The sequence below is a fragment of the Eschscholzia californica genome, unplaced genomic scaffold (assembly GCF_041429995.1).
Source record: "Eschscholzia californica isolate CP2 unplaced genomic scaffold, dmEscCali1.0.p SCAF_2, whole genome shotgun sequence".
Classification (NCBI taxonomy): Eukaryota; Viridiplantae; Streptophyta; class Magnoliopsida; order Ranunculales; family Papaveraceae; genus Eschscholzia; species Eschscholzia californica.
Genome location: NW_028238309.1, coordinates 16,291,086 through 16,314,311, shown reverse-complemented (window position 1 = coordinate 16,314,311; position 23,226 = coordinate 16,291,086). Strand labels below are relative to the sequence as shown.

At 38.2% G+C, this 23,226-nt stretch overlaps 2 protein-coding genes across 2 annotated transcripts; one reads left to right on the top strand and one right to left on the bottom strand.

Annotated features, from left to right (window-relative positions):
• The first annotated feature begins 2,231 nt into the window (after window positions 1–2,231).
• LOC147556540 (protein FAR-RED IMPAIRED RESPONSE 1-like) lies at window positions 2,232–2,996 on the top strand. The gene has a single exon (XM_086658654.1). It carries the CDS (start codon window positions 2,232–2,234, stop codon window positions 2,994–2,996), a length of 765 nt encoding a protein of 254 aa, XP_086514780.1.
• Window positions 2,997–7,022: 4,026 nt separating this feature from the next.
• On the bottom strand, window positions 7,023–13,202 carry LOC147556539 (trafficking protein particle complex subunit-like protein). The gene is made up of 12 exons (XM_086664539.1): window positions 12,879–13,202; window positions 12,660–12,744; window positions 11,468–11,598; window positions 11,269–11,371; window positions 11,102–11,116; window positions 10,512–10,654; window positions 10,008–10,203; window positions 8,702–8,776; window positions 8,046–8,162; window positions 7,911–7,955; window positions 7,656–7,754; window positions 7,023–7,410 (listed from the first exon to the last, which is right to left on the bottom strand). Exons 1-12 carry the CDS (start codon window positions 13,160–13,162, stop codon window positions 7,390–7,392), a joined length of 1,314 nt encoding a protein of 437 aa, XP_086520665.1. The 5' UTR covers window positions 13,163–13,202; the 3' UTR covers window positions 7,023–7,389.
• Window positions 13,203–23,226: the final 10,024 nt, after the last annotated feature.

Sequence of the window (23,226 nt, the reverse complement as noted above, 5' to 3'; positions counted from 1 at the left end):
GTAAGTCATGCCATATGCTAAGCGTATCACTGTTTGGGTGAGATTTACTATTCGATGCGTATTGAGATCACAAGCTAGCCCGATGGGCGATGATGCGACGGGAGAGTTACGGAAGCTCTTATCGGGGTATTACGTGGATACATGTTTACACTGCATTAGTCAAACGTTCGATAAGGTGTCGCCTGCCTACATACTAACAAAGGTCGACCGACTCTTCCTAGCCGAATAGTACGTGAACCCGACTGAGGGCGTATTCAGCCATAATCTTGGTAAGCTAGAAAAATTATCTTGTTATATTGCCTTATTTGGTGTGCATATTGATATCTCTGTATATATGTAACACTTATAACTATTGATATATCAAATTGTTGATGTGTGTGGTGTGGGTAGGTTGTCTAGGTATCCTATTGAGCTGGCCTTCGGGTTATCTCATTCCTATTTTGTTTTGTTCAATTGCAGGTATTAGTGACTCGGAGTGACACAGTTTACTTCGATGGCTCACATTATGTAAGAATATAATTTCTATTATATTTTCAACTTACGATTTTATCACGACGTTAAAATTATATATGTATCATCTAGAATAGTTAGGATCGTTCTTTCACTTGTTTGTGATTGTACACATGTAAATAGTATGCAAGCTATCACTTTGAATTTGATGTTATTGATAGGTTGGAGTTTATGAAAACATGTATGAATGTTGACAAATTTTTCAAGTTTGATGTGTTCAATTTATAGGGGAGATCCTGTCTAAATTCAGTCTCTTCTGTGAATTGTTCATATACATGAATTCAAGTTGTTTTTCTCTTTATGAAAACTATTTTGGGTTACACATTTTCCAAACATATTTTCAAAGGTTTAAATTATATTTGATTTTTTGCTGAGTTTGTTCTTGATTTGTAACCCGTGATGAGAGTTTTGACTTGGGTTTATATTTGAAACTGCTTTAAGTGAGTATTATACCGAGTTTCTTCGGTTCTTCCTTGTTCAAAGTAAAAAAAAGACCCCTGGCTGCTTTTATTAAAGTAACCCTTCCGATTTGAAAATTAACAGAACTACCCATGGCTGCAGCGAGGGGTAGTCTCTTAATGCCTCCGCCCTTGAATCTATGTTTCTATTTTGGATAGAGAAGGCAACGTAGGTGTTGAAACCGCAAGTTTGTAAACTAGCAGATTAATGAAAAACTCAAAGCCTACTCCGGACCTAAACGAAATCAACGATTTTTATTCTCGAGTAGAGTAATCTCTCTTTCTCTCTCTTGATAAAACAAATGAACATTAGGGTCATATTAACATAAATATATCTTGCCAATAACCCTTGGTTGGAGTGGTAAGAGGTATAATCTTCCACCTAGAGGTCAAGGGTTCGAGGTACACGCTGAACAATTAAAAAAAAAACATAAATATATCTCAACTATTAGTTTGTTTGTTTCTGGGTTTATACCAGAATCAAGATCATTATTTAGACATTTTTTTATACAGAGGTACTAAACTAATTGTGGAAAGGTTTGATAAAGAGGGATCTTCAGAAAGAATAAGATCTCTTTGTCTAGTTTGTCTTTCTCGACTTAGTCTCGAGCCTGACCCAAACGGGAAGAGAGGGTCATAATGTGAGTCCCCGACGTTCATTGGTAGTTGATCGGCAGATTTTAACCAAGTCCTTGCTAACTTGCCTGTGAACCCATAATCACCAAATAGAACATCAACCACTCCTTGGCCTTCACTTCCAGGGAACCAAGCGGCCACAAGAGGATCCATCGTGCAACATAAGGGTTCAATCACGACAGACTACCTAAATTGCGCAACCTTTGGCTTCATCCTCACCGATTGACTACCCAAATTAAGTTCTAGAGAGCAGCCCAGAGGTAACTTCACCAATTTTTGTTTGTTACTCTACTGGTAAATCAACAATCTTTTTGTTACTTATTGATCTTTTAATGGTGTTTAATCAACAATTTGGTTTGTTACTGCAACTTATTAAGGTAAATGCTATATTGGTGCTTATTAAGCTAGATGTTTTGTTTGTTATTTATTGGCAAACAACAAAGGTTTTGCTGGTACTTATTAAGCTTTTAATGGTGTTTAATCAACAATTTTTGTATATTACTCTACTGTTTTGATGGTCATCAAGATTTTTTTTCTATATATTGGTTTCTATCGGCATGAGTTCTTTTAATATGTTGGGTTGTTTTCTATTGTTTGGAAGTTGTCATTTATCATTGGTATTTGAGAATGAGTTTGGAAAAAGAATATGTATTGAAGGAATCATCGAAAGTCGAACTTCCTACAGTTGGGATGGAGTTCGATAATGTTGACGACTTGTATGATTATTGTCTTCGTTATGCCAAACAAACAAGATACCCAGTTGAAAAGACATCGATGCAAAATGTTCATGGAATTCTTCAGTGTGTTACGGTAGCATGTGGTAAACATGGAACATTTAAACCGAAAGAAACCAATTTAGTTGGTCCCCAACCTAATGGTAAGAATGGATGCAAAACTAGAGTTGCTAAATTACATAGTAACAGGAAACAGGAGACTACTATTGTGTGTCAAGACCATAATCATAACCTTAGTCATGGAAAAGTCTGTCAATATAAATGTAATAGGAAGATCAATCCGTTTGTGACTAGACAACTAGAGATCTACGATATGGCAGGAAGTCGAAGTAATAGGCAACAAGTTGTAGCAGCGGATGGACATAAAAATGTCTCATTTAATGAAAGAGATCGTAGAAATTACACCCAAAAGGCAAGGGTGCTACGTCTTGGGGAAGGAGATAGTACGGCGATTCAGGAGTATTTTGTGGCTCACCAAAGAAGAAATAATGGTTTCATTTTTAGAATGGATTTAGACGACTATTGTTGTGTACGTAATGTGTTTTGGGCAAACCAGAGGAGTAGAGAGGCCTATAAAGAATTCAGAGATGTTGTGACATTTGATACGAGATACTTAACAAATAAGTATGGTCTCCTTTTGCTCCGTTTGTCGGAGTAAACCATCATAGACATTTTATTCTTCTGCGTTGTAGTTTGTTGTCTAACAAAGACACAAATACATTCACTTGGTTATGACTTGCTTGTATGGAGGAAATAGCTCCATCTGCCATTATTACAAACCAAGATAGAGCTATGCAAAATGCCATTGCAGGCGTAATCCCAACACAAGACACCGATGGTGTTTTTGGCATGTAATGAAGAAAGTTCCTGAAAAACTCAAAAAATAAAAAAATTCGACGAGATAAGTTATTTTCTTAGTAAGATTGTATATGAAACTCTAAAGATGAGTAATGTGTTGGATTTGAAATAAGGTGTTGCGCTCACCTCTCTATCTAGAACTCGATTTGGGTAACCTTCGACAGCTTCGGTGGGGCTTGAAACCTTCGGCTGCTCGATTTGTGCTCTACGTGGTTAATTCTGTCCATATCTAGTACTTGATTTGTTGTAGAGATGTAACGGAAGAAAGAAGAAAACCTAGCTCTGGAAGCAAGAAAAACTCACAGAGAGTTCAATTTCTGCTTGGTTAGGTGGGAGACTAAAATCTGGGCTGTTGATTTAGGTACGACTGACCAAAATGAAAACAATCAAAAAAGACGAACTAAACATGAATAAAAGCAACGGAACCGAATTACGGAAGGAATAATAGCAGCTTATCCCAATATGTTTTAATTATTGGTCAGTGTGCTTCCAATTCTATTCATCCTACAAACTTCTTTTCTCTTCTTATGTTGTAGTAATCCTACTCACAAACCGAAAATGAAAATCAACCAATAAGGACTACTTTGAAGGAATTCATGGTAGTTCAAGTTCATTTTGTCATCTGTGACTGTACCCCAAAGCATTATCCACAATATCATTTCTCATGTTTTTTCATGACAATATGTTCTTGTGGAATGAATTTTTTCGGTATTTATTCGCCAAAATTTGAGACGGATAATACGTATTTTCAAGAAATTTACTTCCTATGCAAAAACTCTCTCTCTCTCTCTCTCTCTCTCTCTCTCTCTCTCTCTCTCTCTCTCTCTCTCTCTCTCTCTCTCAAAGGACAAGATTACAAGGAAAAAATCAAACAAAAGAAAGCCATTTATTGAGACATTTAATTGATGAGTGAATTACAGGACCCAAACCAATTACTACATTGTATCAGAGCAAAAGCCCATTTATAAACCTCCTCTTTTTACAATCAACAACAAAAAAAAGAACAAGATTTTAATCCACAAGATCTAATTTCACACTGCACCAAAATAAGAACAAACCGATCTCTTCCTCGAAATCCACTAGACAAAATCAACAGAACCATAGTTGTGACCAAAGCACATTAATAGCTCATCTTCATCTACTAGTAGAACATAACGTAAAGCAACTTCGTGAACATGAGAACAGTGAAACAATAGTGAAGCCCTACGTGATTCTCAAAATCCACATTCTCTCTTAACCATTTAATTAAAAGAACGTCAAGAATACAATTGAGAAGGAAAACAACAGATCTGTTATAAGGGTTCACATTTTGTCCATTGGAACGATGAAGACCCAATTTAGGGTTCTTATGATGAATTCCTCCTACGTTAGGGGATTCGACAGGAGGTAACTGATAACCAGTAGGAACTTCATTATCTTGACCATCATTAGAATCAAGAATATTAATCTCACCACCATAAACAGAGTAATTGAGAAGAGACCCAATTCCATGAACTACAATTGCTTCATTCTTGTATAAATCAGGATGAGTAATACCAATATCGTCGATCGTAAAATTCAAGATTGAGTTGTTTGTGACAAGAATTGTATTGTTAGGTAATAGTGTTGGGATTCTTGAACCAACTTGGAAGGTTTCAAGGAGAGAGAAAGTGAGTAGTTGTGGGATGCTATGGTAAGCCATGATTGATGGATCAAGTTTGGAATATGAGATATTGAAGAGAGGATTGTTATCATCAGTTGGGATGAAAAGAGTTGCAGAAGAGAGTGGGAATGATGATGGGTAAGTTTCAGAGAGAAGTTTAGCCCAATAATTGAAACCCCCATTGTTGATTAAAACTTCAACAATGCATTGAAGTTGTTCTTGAGATTGTGGTGTTTCAGCCATGGAGAATGTGATTAGGAGAGAAGAGATCAAGAAAACAACCAGGAAATTAGTATTAGAGTAGTGGGTAGCCATTGAAGAAGACAATAGAGAAGAAGAGAGAGGATCTTACAATTTTCAGAGAGAAACAATGAGAGAGAAGTATGAAACAGAGGAGAAGAGTGTGTGTATATATATATACAAATAAAAGTCTTGAAGAAGGAAGTTAACAACTTTATAACTGAAATAACTGTCTTTGTAACTAACTAATTCAGTTAATGTGAAGGACTGAAGGTCATGTACACTCATCCCCAGTGCTGACAGTTGCAACGAGTGAGAATCTAGTTAACCTACTTTTTGTTCTAAGGAGATGTTAGGAAATCTGTATGAGTGTCTTACTATCTCTGAAACCCACCCTGCCTTGATAGTAACCTGTACGAGTGTCCCACTTGTTTGTAACGAGTGACAATCTAGTTGACCAAGGGTGTGTTTGATTTTTTAGCACTTAGTAAGTGATATGGCGTTTGTTTTCTATCACTTCTAAGTGCTTGATTTTTGTTTTTATATTAATTCTAAATGTCATAAAAATGAGAAATTGTCTATTTTGACCTTAAAGTATTTACATATTAGCATTTCATATTAGTTCATTATGCTCGCGAGTTTGGATACAAGAGAATTACGATTTATGAATGCTTTATGTTGAAAATATTAACCTCAAGTAATTAAAAATTATGAAGAAGAAAGAACTTACTTTGCATCATGGAGTTTGGATGGTTCCGCGATTAATGAAGGAAGAGATGTGAAAAGAATTTAAGAGAAAAGCTTAGGTGAAGGATGAGTGAAGAAGGAAAAGGGACATTGATAAAGTCATAAAAAGAATTTTTTTACTTATCAATTGTTTAAGATTTTCTTTTTAGTTATAATTACATTAGTAATTATTATATTCGGTAGGGGATAGAAATGTCTTTTTTAGCACTTAGAAAGTAAGTGCGAAAAAATAAGCTCCAAGTTGAAGCTTATTTTTTTGCACTTACTTTGACCCCACTTACAAGTGATATTCACTTATTAAGTGAAAAAAAAAAAACGGCCTAAAATTGCCGGCCTGCACTTATTAAGTGAAAATCACTTAATAATAGCAAAAATCAAACACCCTCCAACTCGGTGCCGATGACTTCTTTATGTTCTCTTTCTTTCCTTTCTCTCTTTCTCCATGCCTTTCTCTCTCCATCCTTCTCCTTGCCTTTATCTCTCTCTAGGTACCAGCACAGGGAGAGCCCTTTGTCAGAACCCTTCCATTTTCCAGACCATTCTTCGCCTGGAAAGCCAGACGAGGGTTTCAAAGAGGGGTCTACCCCTTTGTCGGAACCTAGAGAGAGAGAGAGTGGTGGTGGCACGCGAGAATGACGGTGACGCCATAATTGGTGCTGGTGAGAGGACAAAACAGTGCACTATTGATTACTTCTTTCAAGTTGCAAGACACAACTTGCTCTTACAACCATCTCTCACCAGATACTACCTTATCTGAAAGCCTATTATGATGCAGATTGGTCCTCGTCGCCCATATCGTACGAAACTTTATTGCTCGTGCTCTAAGAAGCAGCACAGGATAGCTCGTTCAATTACAGAAGAGCAAAGTATAAAGCTCTGCCTATGCAACAACAGCCGCTCATTTGGGTTCACTCCTTAGTCGGAGAACTAAAAATTCAAGAAAATCAGCCTTTAACATTTTTGTGTTATGACTTGGGCTCAAACTTATTTTACTCCTACCCTAATTTTTCAAAGCCATATGAAGCATGTGGAAATTCGTTTCCCATATACTCAAGTCTTAATATACCCGAAGTCAGAGGTGATTGGGGATGCCTACTATACCAGAGGTGATCGGGGATGCATGTCATACGAAAGTGAGTCCATGATTCAGTAACTATGGAGCCCTTTGCTGAGAGAAAGGGGCAACATGTGGTTCTGTTTATTCACATATTCAATCAGACAAATTTGAATTGAATCGAAAAGGAACAAGCTTGCGTTGATACAACATCGCTGCTAATTCTAAGCACAACTAAAGCTAACTCAATCAATTGACTTAATACAATCAAACTCACTCTTGAAACTTAATGGAGTAATACAACGATTATGAAGCAAGATGATACATATACCCAGTAGGATACCTATAAATTCATAAATCCAGTGAAGGCGTTCATGGAGAACGAAGGTCAGAAAGTGGTCAAGGCGAACCTGTTTTGTTCTGCCTGACCAATAAGATGATATCAGATACTGACTTGATTTGAGTACATCATCAGTCACTAATGGTCAATTCCGACAAACTGATATGGCCTCAATCTGAATCAACGAATATCTGAAATACAAAATACAATGACGAGTTGAGTTGTAGAATGAGCAGTCGAGCAGTTATGGTCAATATTTTAAAATACGTTTTTACGCCTCAAGGCGGTTTGCTCTCACAAGGCGAGGCGTACGCCTCATTGCTTAAAAGGCGTAAACTATTTGTTATTATTGATGCCTTCATTACCACTTGTAACACATGATGTGGCGTAGTGTTCAAGTCTAAGCGAGACAAATAAAATGATAAAAAAATCTAACCTCGAAATCCGGCAAGGGGTCGTAAACTTTCTTCTGTTCGATGTCTAACAATGTTATTCCTCTGATCTTTTGAACCCCAATTTTAGTAGCTATTAGACTCTGCATCAAAAACGACACAGTGATTGTTGAAATCCATTTGAGAGTAGTAAAATAGAACAAGAAACCCAAAATATCTTTTTTGAGAACAATTTCTGTAATATTTGAGTAGTCCCAACAGGTAATATAGAAGATGAAAGTGATAGTTATTTATCTCACCAGGTTGAAATCAATGGAGCTTAAGGGTTCCAACTGCGGTATAACCTGTAGGAAGACATTGAATTTGTAAAGTCAAGATAACCATTCTCAAACTATGTAAGCAAGATTAATGATAACTTCAACTAAATATTATACCAGTGTCTGGAGACCATTAACCATAACTGCTTTCTCCTCCTGTGTTTCACGTTGTGGTAAACAAACTTCGAAAGGGCCTTTTTTCCTGTCCATTTGGTTTGTCAGAGTTAATCGAACCTGCAAAAATAGAAATTAGCTTCAAGTCTAACAATTGCAAGCAAGTAAGAGGAGTTCCATCTAGAGATTCAGAAGGCAACATTATTTCCCAAGTATTCTTATATCCATGAGGATCACAAATTGTTTTTGTTCATCCTTCAAATGATTCGTTCCAATAAGAATTTATCATGTTCACTAAAACACGGTGATAAGAATTCATCTTCCCAAGTATTATCATTTTCCATAGTCTTTGGGGGAATGATCAGCTTGTCATTGGACAAGGACCGATTCCAGTCCTGAATCCTGATACCCATCGGGCCGAGCTCAGCATCTATCTATCATGCGCAACAACTAATCTCGGGACTCGACATGGGACTGGCTTAAGCTAACCCCAAACCAGATTACATGCCCGAGTTACTTGGTTGGATACTTGGATCAACCAATCCCAACTACTACATTGTAGAGGCATACAAAGACGTGAGTCAGATGAGACTACAGTCTACATTATAGTCTCTTCAACCGACCAGTTACACAAGTAATAATAAGTGTACGATCTTTACCAGAAAAGGTTTTTCGAGGACTGTGACTGATGGAACCTCTGCAATCAGCAATTCAACATCTCTTCGTGCAATTGGCTGCAAAAATAGGATATTTTCAATAGTGACACATTATGAAGAAAGACATGATGTAGTTTTGACATTAGCATAATCACACTAGTAACTCCACATCTGGAACTTACATACTATGTTGTGAGATATAGCCTGTACTTGTTAGCAATATCGAACACAAAAGTCTATAATTGAAATAATAAATGATAACCTCTAGCATAATGGATCCTTGTGCTAACTTTCTCGTCTTAGATGAGTTACCACTTTTTTGATCATTTATACTACCCCACACATCTGACTGCAGTTTTGACCGAAGAGAAGGTATAGGTCTCTAGTAAAAAAATTCCTTGTTAGCTCATTTTTCACGTTTGGTATATTATAAAGCAATCTTGGTTTTCTGCTTCCCTTTTCAACAGATATGAAAGAGGGGGTACTAGTAATCTATCCACGCAGGATCTTGCCTTCTTAGGTTATACTGATCATATCATTCGACTGTTCCCTTTCGCGGTCATAATGCAAACAAAACAAATAGGGAAGAAGAATAGATGTTGAAGAAGATAAGGCACACAATAAATTAGATTGAAAAGTTTGAAGAGAAAACTAACAAAACAAAGAAGTTTAAAGGGAGAGAAAAAATATATGACGCTGTTCTGCGGAAGAATTTTAGAAAGAAAAGGAGAAAATTTGAGAACATCAAAAGACGTATTCGTGTGCCTTGAATCACTTTGATTTGTGTGTCCAACCTATCTGCATCAATGGCACATCAATCTAGTATTCAGATCTAATAAGGCATATGGGATATGCATCTTAGAAAAATGACAACTATGAAGCTTCTGCCTAAAGCCATCCCCTCTAGCACATTTGGAAGACGAGGAATAACTACAAGTTCCATGAAAAATAATTTTAGGTTGGGAGCATAATACTTGACATAAAAGCTACATTATTTCACTAGAGTAGGAACTCGCTTTGGCAAAAATTTTACCTTTTAATTTTGTTTTTAATTAGGAAGCAATCTTGCATTATAGCTTACACACTACTCTAGATCGACAAAAAGTGTCCAGCCCCTTCATAAACTTATTTCTCCTTCAATACATTAAACCAAATTTTCAAGAAAAACAAGGCAACTGTAGTATGTCAATCAAGTTAATGATATCGAAATAAAAAAAATGCGCATGTCTACATCAAAAGTGAGAATCTCAAGTCAGTTACATGAACACTTTCACAAGTAAAGCCTAATTGAAGGTAAATTTGCACTTACCGTGCCTAGAATGTGCTGTGTTTGTAGGCGGCCGGGCTCCCCCAAGTTAGTACGCCATGTTATCTGAAGTTTACCAAGTGTGTTGCTACCTTCAACTTTAATTTGTGCAGAAGCATCTGAAGATTGCTTTAACTGATATAGATAATTGTGTATTCCTCCTCCGGCTTTTATGAGAACAGGTTCCTTAAATATATCTCTGTTGGTCCACATGATAGAGAGGATAAGCAAGAAATACATTTTACTCTAATAATTCTTGAATTGTGATGCTAGAGGTAGACAATACAGGCCTAGTGGTTCGTCACCAATTAGATGGCGATTCAAGAGAAAGTCATGTGATCTATATGTTGCTAATGAAAAATCACGGGTAAAGAAAAATTAACTATGTTATTCTACATAAACGAAAAATTTAACTAATGTGACTCGATAAATATGGGTTAGCACAAAACACGGGAAATATAAGTGGAATATATTTGTACTTGAGCCAATATAAACACGTAACACCACCTTGTCTGGTCTACCCTTGAATGGTGGTCATTAGCTTTCAGCATTGTCGCACTCCAATTCTGAGTAGGCTCGAATTCAACTTGGTCCATATAAAGATTTGACTTTGTGTGGTTTTCAATGCAAGCTTCCAAAAACGTATTCTCCTGAGAAAGGATAAGGACCCTACTACGTAAAATACCCATTGAAGAGAAATAATTATATCATTTTCTTATGGTTGATTAAGATGAAGAAAGGAGAAATGTTCATCCATCTTGGCTGAAATGGTTGAATGACGAAAGAAGTAAGCATTTTGGCCCCATGGTACATTTTTGCAGCAAATATGAGGCGTCGGTTGACATTGACTAAATACTAATGAATACTGACAATAAATAAGTCATGGCATCCAGGAAAATGTTACGGTATCTTCTTCTCTGATTGAGAAAATGTAGCAACCCTACTGAAACCAAACTACTCCAGGGTTAATACTTCATAAAATATCTACTGAAACCAATATATATATATATATATATATATATATATATATATATATATATATATATATATATATGATATGGATTATCAGTGCACAATCAAAATCAGCAAGAACGTACCTTGACCACGCGAACCTGCATAAGAAAAAAAATATTGTCAGGCTGAGAATCCTCAAGGTACTGAAATTAAGAGTCTAAGGTAATACTTCAAACAACACACAAGGTAGCAGTAAATCATTGAATGATTTTGAAGAAACATTCTGAGCAATAAAAGATGGCTATGATACCTTCGTTCTTACTGAAAGTGGATTAGCAACAATGAACTTGAAAAATTGAGGAAGGTATTTACGCTCACCATCACCGTCATTATACAAAGCGGTACATACCAACCTGAATATGTCAGGTTAAATTAAAAAAAGTAGGTGTTTCATATGACTTGTGATAAAAAAAAAAGTAAAGACGGAAGAAAGTAAAGTTTAGACATACGTATGAGCCCCGAGTTCCTTCACATCATGTTCGACAATGAAATCATACCGTCCTCCTGATCGTATCGACTCAACTGGTGCTTTTGAAGTATCTAAAAGAAGTATTCGCTGCTTTTCTGTTTGAATTTCAGCCTGCGTTCAGTCATTCACTGGTAACAGTTAAACCATAGTTGTTAGAAAGTAACAATTTAAATCCTAATAAGATATTTTCTTATATTTCATCGTAATCTAAATGCATTATCCCAATGAGCTGAACTTATCTTATATCATTCGAAACAAGAACCAAATTTCGATTGTCTTGCACCTTGTTCCATCATTCAATGAATACTATTTACATCCAACGTTACCATATACTCCAACCCCCCGTGCATACCACATACCCGATTCCCCTTACCCTTTTTGGGTGGGTTCACGATCAGTACCCCAAATTTGGCGTACCAGATTCCTCAATCTTAGTTAAGCCCAATTTCTTTGTAATAACCTATAAGCTCTAGTGCTCTACTGCTAAGGAAGATAATTAGAAGATTTTTTATTCAACTCGTCAAGATTTTGAGTTTAATGGAAATTGAATATTTGAGTCTAGGTGTATATATTATGTATGCGTACCTAAAAGTTTAAATTATGTAGGAAAATAGTCCAAAAAGTACTGAAGAGACCCCTAGTGTACCCGATTCTCACATGGCAGTGTGTTGCGTACCGGTACCCATACCACGTACCAGAGTGATCCGCGTACCATGCAAAAAAGAGAATCGCCTATTCCTCGATACCTCATATGGGACTTAATGGAGTAACAAGGTTTACATCATTCAGATCAGTTAAAAACTTAAGAGAAAATTCTTCCAAGAAATAGATACCGATATAAAGGTCCACACATTTTTGGTTTCAACAAAAACCACGGATGGGGTAGAGGCGGGTAGATTAGATGAATATAAAGAGTAAAAGTCCATATGATTTATTTGTTCGAAAAACTTATAAGATTGATTGCTTCTAACTACTGAACCTACCCTTTCTCCATTTGTAATTGTGATCCAAAAGTATACACGAAATTCCAATTACTTGTCAGTTTTCTATCAAGAACCATAATTGTGTGTTCTAGTGTTAGATGTAAGCAATTCAATAGGGTATATAAAGTATGCAATTCTTAAACAAAACAAGAACAAAAAAATCCTACTTCGAAAATCAAAATAAATTACCTTGATTATAATTTCTCTGACTTCAAAACTAGAACTGTTGTTGATACTGATGTAACTACAAAATGTCTCTCCTAAGTAAATTGCTCTGCATTTTGAATACCATACAAATCACAATTCAAACTACATAGATTGAAGGGATATATATATATATATATATATATATATATATATATATATATATATAGAGAGAGAGAGAGAGAGAGAGAGAGAGAGAGAGACCCAAAAGCTTGAGGAAGGACGAGAAGACCAGATATACCCATGGCATCAGAAGGATTGTGGAGCTGAAATCGATGACGATAAGAGAGATCTGAGTCATTGGGTTTGGTGAGATGGGGAGGGAAAAGACGAGGGAGATTTGAAGCGGCGATAGGGTCATCGAAGAGATCTTCACCGGTGAGGAGATCAATTGGGTCGAGAAGCAGAGGATTTTCGATTTGGAAAGATGGCCTGCATAATCTCATAACCCTAAAAGCCAAGGAATGTGATCCCTGTGTAGAGCTCATTTTCACCTTTACTTCTAGAGAGAGAAACTGAAGAAGACGAAGAACAACTTATTAGACCGGTTTGGGGTGGGGAAAATACCCGCCAGCCCGAACCCGCCTGACCACCCGAGCTCATTATAGACCCACTGGCCGTTGTGAGCAAGACCCACCTGCTTCGCGACGTTTCGATTAGGCCTGTAAACGGTAGCTTATCGGATTTGATATAGGCATATCCGTATCCGAAAAGCTATCCGATATCCGATAACTACCTAACGGATATTACGAATCAATATCCGAATCCGATAATATTAACGGCTATCGGATAATATCTGATATCCGAAACTTTAACAAAATTTTATATTTTTTCTTTAAATTTTTAACCATTAGATCTAAATAATAAATCTCAACCATACATTTTATATATTATTATGAATAAATTTGAATTTTTATTATTTTTTTATATTACTTATCGAATACGGATATTTATCGGATCGAATATTAGTTATCTGTATCCGATAAGCAAATATTCGATAAGGAATATCGGAATCCGTATCCAAAATTTCAGTTTTTTTTTTAAATTCGAATACGGATGCGGATCGGATGTCGAATATTCGGATATCCATTGACAGGCTTAGTTTTGATGGGCATGCTTGGATTAGCATCCTACCCGATCTCCCCCCACACCCATGCACAAACGAATAATTGAGACATTTCAGGACATTTGAAATGTCTCAAACGAATAACAGAAATATATGGGGCATTTTATATGTCTCCAACCAATAACACAGACGTTGGTGGATATGAATTTTTCTTTGTAGAATGGTCGTATTTTGGGTAGATTCTGTTTCTGATAACACCGTTGTGTGAAAATAGTCCTACATGGGAGAAAGACAACCTAGCATCCAATAATATAATGTCTAAGTACTCTCCACTCATTGACAATTGATTTGAGTTGGATGACCACAGATTTAACATGGTATCAGAGCTAGACCTACATGTGATAGGCTCAAAACTCGCACATGCTCCACGTCACCCGAAAGAGGAAAAAACACACGTGTTTGACTCAAACAACCTCACACTTGAGGGGGCGTATGAGAATAGTCCCACGTGGAAGAAGGATGATCTAGCAACCAATAATATAATGTCTAGATCATCTCCACTCATTGTCAGTGGGATGACCATAAATTTAGATCTCGTCCAAGTCATACTTGTTACGTGCCTCCCCATCTCAGAGATCGAATCTGGACAACCTAATAACTGAGGAGGAGGTCGACGGGGGGTCGAAGAAGGCCAGCTCGTCAATATAACCCATTTGACTTTGAGAAGTTTACTGTATTGGGTGTCACTAAACCAGAAAAAGAAGAGAGCACAAGAAAAGGAAGAGAGCAATAACGGTGGAGGAATCAATCTTGGTGCCTATGAAGATATTCCTGTTGACACTAGTGGAACTAATGTTACTTCCCATGTTAGTACCTTTGCTCACAAGGATTTGGGTGAAGCTTTAAATGAGAACATCAAGAGGTGCAAATATGTTAAACCCCCAACCGTTCAACGCCATGCAATTCCTATTGTTGTAGCAGGAAGGCATTTAATGGCTTGTGCTGAAACTGGGTTTGGTTAAATTGCTGCATTTTGCTTCTCCATTATTAGTGGGTTCAGGAAGAACCCTACAAATGAGAGAAGAAGATAGGAGATAAATCAAGAAAGAGAGAGAGGAAGAGAAAGGGAAAAGAGAGCGAGGAGAGATGGTGTTGCCCGGTGGTGGCAGTGAAATGAAGGGGAAAAGGGTAAGAAAGAAAAATTTAATAATGGTCGTGGGACGATGACCGTGATGGCTGACGACTGGTCGATCGCCAACGACCGACTGATCGTCGACGAATGACAAGAAGAAAATGGCAAAAGATAGGAATGAAAGAGTTTTAAGAGAAGGGTAGAAGAGGAAAAGAAAAGCTAATAGTTAAAGTTGACTAACGGAAAAACTGAAAAGAGTACTAAAATAGAAGCTATTCATCTTTAGGGACCAATTTTTGATGAGTTAGTAATCTTTACGAGGCCAAAATAAACTTAAAAATATTATAGACTTTTACGTTAAGCCGTTAATCGCAAGGGTGCCCTCAATGTTTTGTAACTCAACTTATAAGTTGTTGAGTTCATAACCTCATTCAGAGAATTGTAATCTTATGCCAACTTGACAGACAATATATATTCGAAAAGATAAAACATGATTGCTATAGAGATCCATTTCTCGTTACTGTATTGGAAATGGTTATATAACGATTGAAAACAGTTACAAATGGAATTCTTAATTACTAACGATACCTTTTCTGTTTTATTTGGAAAATTACATAAAAGCTGAATTTGGCGTCCATGAATAGAATGTGATAACATAGAGGCTATTTACTAGTACTATTTAGTGTGAAGTATCTAGAGAGAGAAAAAAGGGAGAGAAAGTCTAGAGAGACAGGAGATGAGTATTAATAATAACATAAACTCAGTTTTGTACCAAGTAACATATCATCCGATTTTATATGACAAAAGGAGTTTGTTATGACTGAAATCAAGTACTCCAAGAAAAGTAATAGGAAATAAAGAACAATCACATAGAACACAAGAGATTTTACGTGGTTCGGTTGGTGAGAACTACTCCACGGCGCGATGATTTCCACTATGATAAGCAAATAAGTTACACAAGAGATTCTTGAAAATTAGACACAGATATTGTTGGGTTATGTAGTCTCCTAGTGTTGGTAGTGGAATGTTAGACATCTAATGTCTAACACTAGTATTCTCAGGATCTCATGCATAAGTGATTATAACTAAGTTAACTAGTTTGAAGATTACCTTAATCCCTAGTTTTCCCTCGAACCTTTCCAATCGCTTTCGAGAAGACCAAGAGCTCCAATTGTAGCTCCTCTACTTGGGACACCGAGTAATCACCTTGATCTCCCACCTTGTTGTTAGCTATAACTCTAATGGTGGTTAGTGATGATGCATAAATTGTCCAGACGTTGACTGACGTTGATGATGCATAAAATGTCCACACGTTGACTAACGTCTGAAGAGCCAAAGATCATACCAGAAGTCTCTTGGAACAGCTCGGCTTAAGGCAGCAGGACAGCTAAAACCCCTGATGGTCCACCACACATTCCCCTAACTGGGAGATCGGCCAGAAGAAAGCAGCTCTGCACAAAACGCCCTCGGCATGGACAGATCAGCCCTGGGATCTCTAAAGGAATGGGGGGGTCTCCACAGGTTCGGCCCATATCTTACGCCCAGAACTGGGAAGATATCGGCGCTGCGCAACCTAATGACTTAATCCTGAACTTTCCAGAAAGATCTCAGTCGGTTACACATCTTGAAGTGTTTAAGCCCGGTTGGACTCCACGTATTTAAAGGAGGAAACTTCTCCTTTAGAGTCTATCACTCCGGCAAGATATCAACGAAGTATCCTTGAACTTAGGAACTTTCACTTATCAAAGATCCGGGATAGACTCGTAGAGATCCCTAGATACGCAAAAGAGGTAACTTCTATTACGGTTTGACGGCCACCGCCTCACCACCGCCACTAATCACAGTCGGCCTACCTTCGCCTATAAAAGGCCCCCCACATCTTCCTTCAAAGGACAGGATCTCTGGAGGAAAAACACTCTCTCTCCCAAAAATACGATATCTTCATACCAAGAAGGATCACCCCCAAAATAGAGTTCTCATAACTCGCCCCCAAAAGGATCAATCAATATTCATTCTTTTACTGCAAAGAGCACCCTGACTGTCTAGAGCGTCAGAGCGGTTATCGAACTATTTGCAGGTTTTCCCCCCTCGGGAACAGACGAACAGAAGCAAGGTCCAGGAGCTGGAGCATGGAGTCAGAAGCTGGAGCAAGGAGCGAGGAACGGAAGAACAGAGCCAGAGCACAGGAGCAGAATAGAAGAGCAGAAAGGAGCAGAGAAGCAGAGTTGAACAGAGGAATCTCTCCTCTTCAAACAGAATATACCATCATAACGGAGGTTGTCATGCATCAACTCCTTTTTCCATGCTGATTTAACTGTGAGCCAATTTTCGACATCAGCATACGTCAAGGAGTCAAGACTTGGACTGAAGTCCAACACGTCAATTCGGCTTAAGGCAGCCGAACAGCTAAGCCCTCAATGCTCCTGCACCTACACCCCTAACTGGGAGGTCGGTCGGGACAAGCTAAGAGGTATCAGCTCTGTTTAGCCCCGACACAAACAGATCAGCCCTGGAATCTCTAAAGGAATGAGGGCAATCCGCGTAAGCTAGGCCGATGTCTCAGCCCTAAATTGGGGAGGCAGAAGCGAGCCCACAACTTACCGACTTAATACCGGAATCTCCATGAAGGATCCCCGTCGGTTAAAGAACTTAAGTGTTTAAGCATGTTTGGACTTCAAGAGTCTCAAAATATAAAGTATCTCCCCGAAGATCTATCACCTCGACAGGATATCTACGAAGTACCCTTGAACATAAGAACTTCCTATTATCTTAGATACGAGATAGACTTTAAGGGAAACCCTAGATACGAATAAGAGATAACTTCTCTCACGGTTGAACTGTAGCCGCCTCACGTACGCCACTTATCACAGTCGGCCTATCATCGCTTGTAAATAGGCCCCACACATCGTCTTGCAGGACACAAGATCTGTAGACCAGAAAGATCTCACTTTTCTCTGGGTAATACATAACTCGCCCCTAAAAGGATCAATCAATATTCATTCTTTTACTACAAAGAGCAACCTGACGATCTTGAGCGTCGGAGCGGTTTTCGAACCCTTTGCAGGTTTTCCCAACAAGAATGAGGAGCTAGGAGCAGGAGCACGGAGCTGAAGCAGGAACGAGGAGCGGAAAGAAGGAATCCCAATCAACTCACAGAATGTTTGATCATAACGAGCGTTGTCATGCATCAAGTTCCTGTTTCATACTGATATAACGGAAGGCCAATTTTTGACATCAGCATTTGGTGCTAGAAGGAGGGCCTCTCTCCAGCAATATCATCAATTCGGTACACCAAATTCTCTCTCACTCTCAAAACTAACTATTTTTTTAGTCCTCCAGGCAACCATGCCTTCAGACGAACACACCCCTCGGGGGTCTCAGGACAAACCCCTCACTGCGAATGAGTGGCTAGTTGAAATCGAACGACTCGAGGTAGACCAGCTGAGAAAAGAACAAGAGATGAAGCTGCTGCAGGAGAGCCTATGCAGAGCAGAAGCTGCTCGAAAAAAAGCAAGGCCAGAGGAACGGATGGGCCGATCAGAAGACGGTACCTGAAACTCTCCCCAACACCCGCGAGCAGTTATCCGTCAGGGCCAACCGCGAGCAACCGACGGTCCGCTACTCGAAGTATCTGACCGAACGAGGATGATGCCAGAGCGGTCAGCCCAAACCGAACAGGAACCCTGAACACCAAGAGGTCAATACAGGACGCGTAAGCGAACCGACCCTCAACGAAATAATCATACACCAACAGATGGAGTTAACCCATAAGTTTAACGAGGGATTAGGAACTCCAGTGGAGGAACCCAACGAGCGCCGATAGGAGAACGCCAGAACGATAAGGATCGACAGTCCTATCACAAAGATAAAAGACCTTTAAGCAAAGGGAGACTCGAGGTCAACACGCATTCGGCTCGCGCCAAAAGATCAGCCCACAAATCCGAGGAACACTCAAGAGTGATGGCCAACATCAGCACCGTCGTTGGGGGCCCAACCCCCAATGGAAACACTAAGGATGAACAGCACGGGGACAATATCAAAGCAGAAAACCCACCGGCTCAGCCCGAGCCATAAGCACCACCCATCGTATTAAAAAACGACGATCTAGCAGGAGTAGTTAACCCGCATACTGACCCGCTGGTAATTACAGCGGTGATAGCCAACAAGAACGTCGGGCGGATCTTTGTTGACATGGGAAGCTCAACCGAAGTCATAAGCAGGACATGCTTCCAGAGACTTGGGGTAAGTTCTCAGTGCCTCAAACCTTATAAATCTTGCTTAACAGGGTTCAATGGCAATTAAGTCAAAATCGACAAGATTTTATCATTACTAATGTTGATCGGGGACGGAGTAGCAAACAAAATCATGACGTTGAATTTCGCCATGGTCGATAAGCTGCACGCATCATCTTAGGAAGAAACTTCCTAAGAGAGTCTGGGTTTGTCATCTCTATGAACCACTTGACGATGAAACTCCCAATCCTGAGAACGAGCCTCGTAGGAACAGTTCGGGGAAACAAAGAGATGGCCCGAGAAGGCTACGTAATCTCAACGCAGAACTGCAGAAAGGAGGTGACCACCCCAATCAGCAATGGAAAGGAGGGATCCTTTTACGACGATCCCACAACAGATATGCAAGAGTGAGGCATGAATCGCCCAGGTACAACAAACCACTTCCGTAACTATTTCCTTTCAACTTATCTTACAATAAGGCCAGTATGCCATGATGTAGCAGTAGCTATAATACTTATTAATAAATAATGCTTTCCAAAAGTAAGTATTATTCAAGGAGAAGTCCTAGTTAAACTAGTCATGCTCAAGCCGACAAACAGCTCTGATAGCGAAAGCAACGACCAGGGACCCTAAGGAGAAGTCCTAGCTAAATTAACTTTGCTAAAGCAAAACGGACAACCCTGATAGTGAAAGTAAGCCTGTAAATGGACATCCGAATATACAACATCCGATCCGCATCCGTATTCAAATTTTAAAAAAATATCTGAAATTTCGGATATCGAATACGGATTCGAATACTCCTTATCGGATATCGGATACAGATACACTAATATTCGATCCGATAAATATCCGTATCCAATAAGTAATATAAAAAAAAATTTAATTTATTCATAATAATATATAAAATGTATGGTTAAGATTTATTATTTAAATCTAATGGTTAAAAATTTATAGGAAAATTTTGAAATTTTGTTAAAGATTCGGATATCGGATATTATCCAATATATCCGATATCTGTTAATATTATCGGATTCGGATTCGAATATTGATTTACAATATCCGTCGGATAATTATCGGATACGGATATTCGGTAGACTTCAGGTCTGATCTTGACTCTTCAGACATTAGTCAAATCTGGACATTTTGTGCATCATCAGCCTTCATCACCACAACTTCCCACCACCACCATTCTGACCACCTCATATCCTCATCTCTTCCCCTCTCACTAAATGTTACCCTCTCTCTTTCACAATTATACTTCACTATAAATCCAATCACCCTTTACCCCCAATTTTCTTCTTCACAACTTTACCCAGATTTCAATAGAGAGAAAGAAACCCCAAAATCTCTTTAATCAAAACTTTACCTCCAAGTTACGCAAAGAAATTCGATATAAAAAAAATATGATGATGATCAGAATTCATAGCAGAAATGGTTTAGAGAGAGTAGCAGTAGGTAACCCTGACAAGGTAACCCTAATTGATCTTGGTATAACACCCTTGTTGATCATTTGATGAGAATAAAAGAGGGATTCTTCAGGCATTTGGGATTGGATATGGGCATTGATGATTGCTTCATACAGATGAATAATAGGAGAATTGGAAGGATTAGAATCAAAAGGGCATTGTTGAGTTATGTATTGGAAAATAGATGAAGGGATGAATAATGAAGAGGATAATTTACCCGGGAGTAACTGTAGAAAGAGAGATTGAGTTTCTGCCACCATATTTGAAGAGGAGAGAAGGTGAATGAGAACAGATGTGGATTATTGTGTGCGTTTAAGGCCTTTTTGGGTCGAAGAATTGAAGAGGGAAACTTCTTTCAGAGGTGAGATTTTCAACATCTCCTTAATCAAACTTGAATCTGGGGAGGTTGATTTCACGTTCCTTCTCCCTTTACTTAATTCACGTTTTGGTTCCAAACTATGAATCTAAAATTTATACACAAATGACAGAGATAGTAGTGTGATTTTAACTTATCCGACAACATATTTTAGGGATCCTGAGAGGGTAAGAGAACCAAAGAGAGAGAAAGAAAGATTGGAGAGAGAGAGAGAGAGAGAGAGAAAAACATAAGAGAGGGAGAGAGGGAAGATGAAGGTTAGGGGCAAATGTTTGATTAAGTCAATTTTTGGACTAAAAAAAAAAGAATATGCCCCTAAGATCATGATTATTGACTAAGTCTTTATGCCCCGAAGATTTCTTTTATGCCCCAAAGCCGCGACCAAAGTAAAAGCTGCCACATCTTAAAACCCAAATTGAATTTTGCATTGGAGATACTTTTAAAAAAACTCAAAAAATCTTAGGTCGCACTTTGAGTTTTTCAATTTGAGTCGTGCATTAGAGATGCTCTTAGGGTTGCCTCTTGCTAAGGACATCTGCTTGCTTCCCCCTTGCCCCACGTGGACTATAAATAGATTGAACGGATAACTAGACGTTCAATTAATTGATCAAATTTAATGGACTTGTAATGGTTGTTCAACATTCAAACTCATGGTAAAGATGAAGACTTAAGTTTGATTTAGAATAACTTGAGAAACCCTAGAATGTTAGACCTCTATTAGAGTTGGTTCTTCAGAGGGTTTTAATGATCTTTTAATTTGGTTTGAGTTAGGATTAGAAGCTGAGAAATTAATCAAAAATTGGTAACAGATCAGATGATTTAGGAAAGTCGCGGCTTTGGGGAATAAAGAAAATTCTCCGGGGAATAAAGACTTTTCTTAAAACTAGTCAAATAAGATTGACTTTTTATGTTTCTTTTTATTGCTAAGGGGCTTCTAATTTTGGAAGATGCTATAAAAAAGGCTCCTCCATCTCATCACCTCTCTCTGCCACTTCATCTTCTCGACACCTCATGATCTTCTCCGGTGAAAGTCGCCGGCCGGCGACCTTCACACATAAAAAAAAAATTTAAAATTTTCTCTCTCTCTCTCTCTCTAAATTTTTTTTTAATTTTGTCTTCTCTCTCTCTCTAGAACAGATCTAGAGAGAGAAGGTCTGTTCTCACGAACAAACCTTTAATGGTCTGTTCGTGAGAACAGACCAGATCTGTTCTCACGAACAGACCTTTGTGGTCTATTCGTGAGAACAGACCTTCTCTCTCTTTAGATCTGTTCTAGAGAGAGAGAGAAAAAAGAAAAAAAAATTAGAGAGAGAGAGAAAATGAATTTTTTTTTTTATGTTTGAAGGTCGTCGGCCGGAAAATTGACCGGTCGGCGACTTTCGCCGGAGAAGATGATGAGGTGTCGAGAAGATGAAGTGGCAGAGAGAACAGATGAGATGGAGGAGAACTTTCAAAAAAATGTATTCTGTATTCCCCATAAAAATTTGTTCCCCGGAGAATTTTCAAAAAAATCTGGATTCCCTCGAGAATTTATTCCCCGGAGAATTTTCTTTATTCCCTAAAGCCGCGGCCTTTAGGAAAAACTACTCCATGATTTGGGTCAGATTTTCAAAATCTAGAGCGAAAGATTTAGTAATATATGTAAGATGAAGAAGAACAATGTATTTGGGAAATTATTGTTAAGAAAAACATGTTTCGACACATATCTACACATTCACTAAACAATTATTACATTAGTTTGTGTTGTGGAAAAAAAAAAATATGTTCCCGCACACATATCTACACATTCACAAAATAATAATATATTACTGATGGATTTGTGTATTTGAATGAGAAACAAATCAGGGGTTCAAAAAATAGACTATTACCTACTACCATTTCTTTATGGACCTTAAACTCATCATATTTTTTATTTTATTTCAGACCCTCCCACCAACCCGTTGGCCATCTACACTTTTAACATTTTGTTGTTGTCGTGCAAATAAACTTGTATGGATAATACTTTTTGAAAGACAAACTAATCATCTTTCTACCTATTCGGGATGGGTCACAAAACCTAATTGCCTTTGGGCGGGAGGCTGATGCAGCCAGCTATGTTATGGGTAAGAGCATGTGGATAGACACCCCTTCTTATGTTAGTACTTAGTGAGCAACCAAATTGTTGTAATTTATACATTTTGAGATTGTCTAAGTTATGAAAGGGCCTTTCAACAAAAAAAAAAAAAAAAAAGTTATGAAAGGGAGTTTAGGAAATGGATTTTCAAAAATCCCCCCACCTAT

What these genes read in the sequence shown, in the direction of transcription:
- LOC147556540 (XM_086658654.1), top strand. Translation starts at nt 2,232, where the DNA reads ATGAGTTTGGAAAAAGAATATGTATTGAAGGAATCATCGAAAGTCGAA.
- LOC147556539 (XM_086664539.1), bottom strand. Translation starts at nt 13,162, where the DNA reads ATGAGCTCTACACAGGGATCACATTCCTTGGCTTTTAGGGTTATGAGA. An exon ending in AAGGAACTCGGGGCTCATAC is followed by an intron (nt 11,372 to 11,467) that starts GTATGTCTAAAC and finishes TGACATATTCAG; the next exon opens with GTTGGTATGTACCGCTTTGT. An exon ending in TCAAGGGTAGACCAGACAAG is followed by an intron (nt 10,204 to 10,511) that starts GTGGTGTTACGT and finishes GTGGACCAACAG; the next exon opens with AGATATATTTAAGGAACCTG.